Here is a 2,482-nt window from a genome sequence, read left to right on the forward strand (position 1 = left end):
TCCCATCCCGGCGGTCACGTACTCTGAGCTCAGAGAGGCGGCCGATGATCTACGGAGAAGCGCGGCCCCTGGAAAGGATGATGTGACCAATGGCATCATTCTCGATACTCTCGAGGTGCTGAAGGACAACTGGTGTACCCAGTTCACTGAAGCTCTTGAGACTGGTATATATCCCGATGGGTGGAAGTCATCCAAAGGGATCTTCATTCATAAGACCGGCAGGGACCCCACCAAGCCTAACGGCTGGAGGCCAATCTGCCTGGTCGGTTCAGGTAGCAAGCTGTTCGAACGTCTCATAATAGAACGGCTTGCCTCTTGCCCGCAGATCCAGAAACGATTGGACTCTCCCATTGTCCATGGATTCTGCAAAGGCAAATCGGTTGACTCTGCTGTCCTGCGCGTGGTCGAAGCGTTCAGGGCTGGCAGAAAGAGGAGTAAGAGCGCGCCTATTGCACTTGTCCAACTCGACGTGCAAAACGCGTTCAGCTCGGTAAAACACAGCCACATCCTGGCAACCCTGGCCCAATACGATGTCCCACGCTATCTAGTGAGCATTGTTGAAGGCTACTTGAGGGCCCAGAGTGTTTCGGCTGTCTATGGTGCAGACGTGGCCACTCTGGAACTTCAACGAGGGGTGCCTCAGGGCAGTGCCCTGGGCCCCTTCTTGTTCCTTCTATCCACCCTGCCGCTTGTAGATGACTTCGCAAATTTGGAGGCGAAAGGCGTGAGCTTGACCCTCTATGCGGATGATACAACGGTTGTGGTATCCGGTGGAACTGGCCCGTCCTTGGTTAAACGGTGGCAGTCAGCAGAAGCTCTACTACTGGCTTGGGCCGCCAAAGCGGGAGTGTCCTACGAGCCGGCTAAAAGCCAGGCACTCCTACCCAGGACCATCGGGAACCATGCCTTGTCCCTTGATGGTACACCTATCGACATTGTTAAAGTCGTACGGGTGCTCGGTGTCTGGATCGACCACCGCCTCTCTTTCCAGCACCATATTCGGTTAAAGGTGTCCGAAGCCAAGGCCAAACTTGGTCGTCTCAGGCACCTCGGTTGGGCGCGAGCAGGGATCACCGGTAAGAAAATAATCAAAACCTACATGGTGGCGATCTTACCGGCCCTTGCCCACGCAGTAGCGGCCTGGAAGGAAGGGCTTGAATCCGCCACGGCAAAGTCCGCATTACTGCAGGTCACAGCCATGGTAGCGAGGATAGCCCTCCAGGCTCCACGGAACTGCTCCAACGCGGCTCTTTGTGTCGCGGCTGGTCTCTTACCAGCAGACTTGGAGCTCAAGACTATTGCAGCCGTAAGGCTGTCCGCACTTGGTTGTGCGAGGGCCCTAGACCAGACACTCGCGGTCAAAGGTCTGACTCTAACAGAGAGTCAAGGTAGTCTGGACAAGGTCCAGCACTGGCGGGGTCTGCCTACCTTACCATGGCAACCTTGGGTCAAGACTACGATCCGGGACAAAGAAAGAGCCAAGAGCTATGCGCAGGCGGCTCTCCTCTCCGGAAATGCCATCTTCACCGATGGCTCGGTGGTCAAAGACCGTAAGACCGGTGCTGGAATGGTGGTATATCGTAAGGGTGTAGAAGTTCATTCCAACTACTAGAAACTCTCTCCTTACGCTACTATTACGGACTGTGAACTCCTCGGAGTTCTTGAGGCAGTCCGCTGGGTTATCCTGACGACGGAGGGAGAGGAAGAATGGGCAGTCTTCACGGACTCTCAAGCAGTACTCAAGATCCTGTCGTCGAGATCTACGGTGGCTCGGCGGGACAAAGCGAGACAGATCACTCTGCTCTCAGCTGAAATCCCGGACAAGGTTACCTTCCACTGGGTGCCTGGTCACAGTGGTATGTTCGCTAATGACAGAGCCGACGAATTGGCAGCCAAGGGTGCCTCCATGATGGAAGTCTCTGCGGAGACGGAAATCAGTGTGAAGACCCTTAGGCGTTATCAGGCCGAAGCAGGGCGTCTGGCACTGCGTAAGTGGTGGTCAGACAAACGGGCCGGTCTAGGCACTTGCGTCAATGACTTCTTCTACTGTGCCTCGCATGCGAGGCTATGGAGTCGAGGGGAAGTTACACCCGCTGGCAGTGCCGTGGTTTTTGGTAGGGCTCCCACTCCTGCGCATCTTCACAGGTGTGGAGTAATCGCCTCCCCAGAATGTGATTGCGGAGCTCCAATAGGGAATGTTAGACATCTCCTCCGTTCCTGTCCACTCCTAGAGCAGGCTAGAAAACGGGTCAAAGGTGGTGTACCCTATCACTTCTATGAAATGGTTGTCGATTTAAAGCGGCGCAAGGCCTTCAATCGGCTGTTTTTGGCCCTCATGCAGCATCTAGATGCTCGCAGGGGTTTGCTGTAGCTGCCACACATTCTCGGGCTGGTGCAGCTGTATATCGTTTCCAAGTATTCGTTCGCTCCGCACTGTATTATTTTGCATGTTGCTATAGAGAAAAAAAAAAGAAAAAAAAAG

At 54.5% G+C, this 2,482-nt stretch overlaps 1 protein-coding gene across 1 annotated transcript in view; it reads left to right on the top strand.

Annotated features, from left to right (window-relative positions):
* The window catches only part of Pmar_PMAR004805 (conserved hypothetical protein), a gene marked incomplete at both ends in the record, with an annotated part of 2,957 nt that extends 586 nt beyond the window's left edge, over window positions 1-2,371 (top strand). Inside the window, 2 exons of the mRNA XM_002769111.1 lie at window positions 34-1,550; window positions 1,809-2,371. Coding sequence (XP_002769157.1) covers window positions 34-1,550; window positions 1,809-2,371 — 2,080 coding nt within the window. The remainder of the gene's footprint in view (window positions 1-33; window positions 1,551-1,808) is intronic.
* Between the last annotated feature and the right edge of the window lie 111 nt (window positions 2,372-2,482).

This window comes from Perkinsus marinus (assembly GCF_000006405.1).
Source record: "Perkinsus marinus ATCC 50983 genomic scaffold scf_1104296966464, whole genome shotgun sequence".
Lineage (NCBI taxonomy): Eukaryota > Perkinsozoa > Perkinsida > Perkinsidae > Perkinsus > Perkinsus marinus.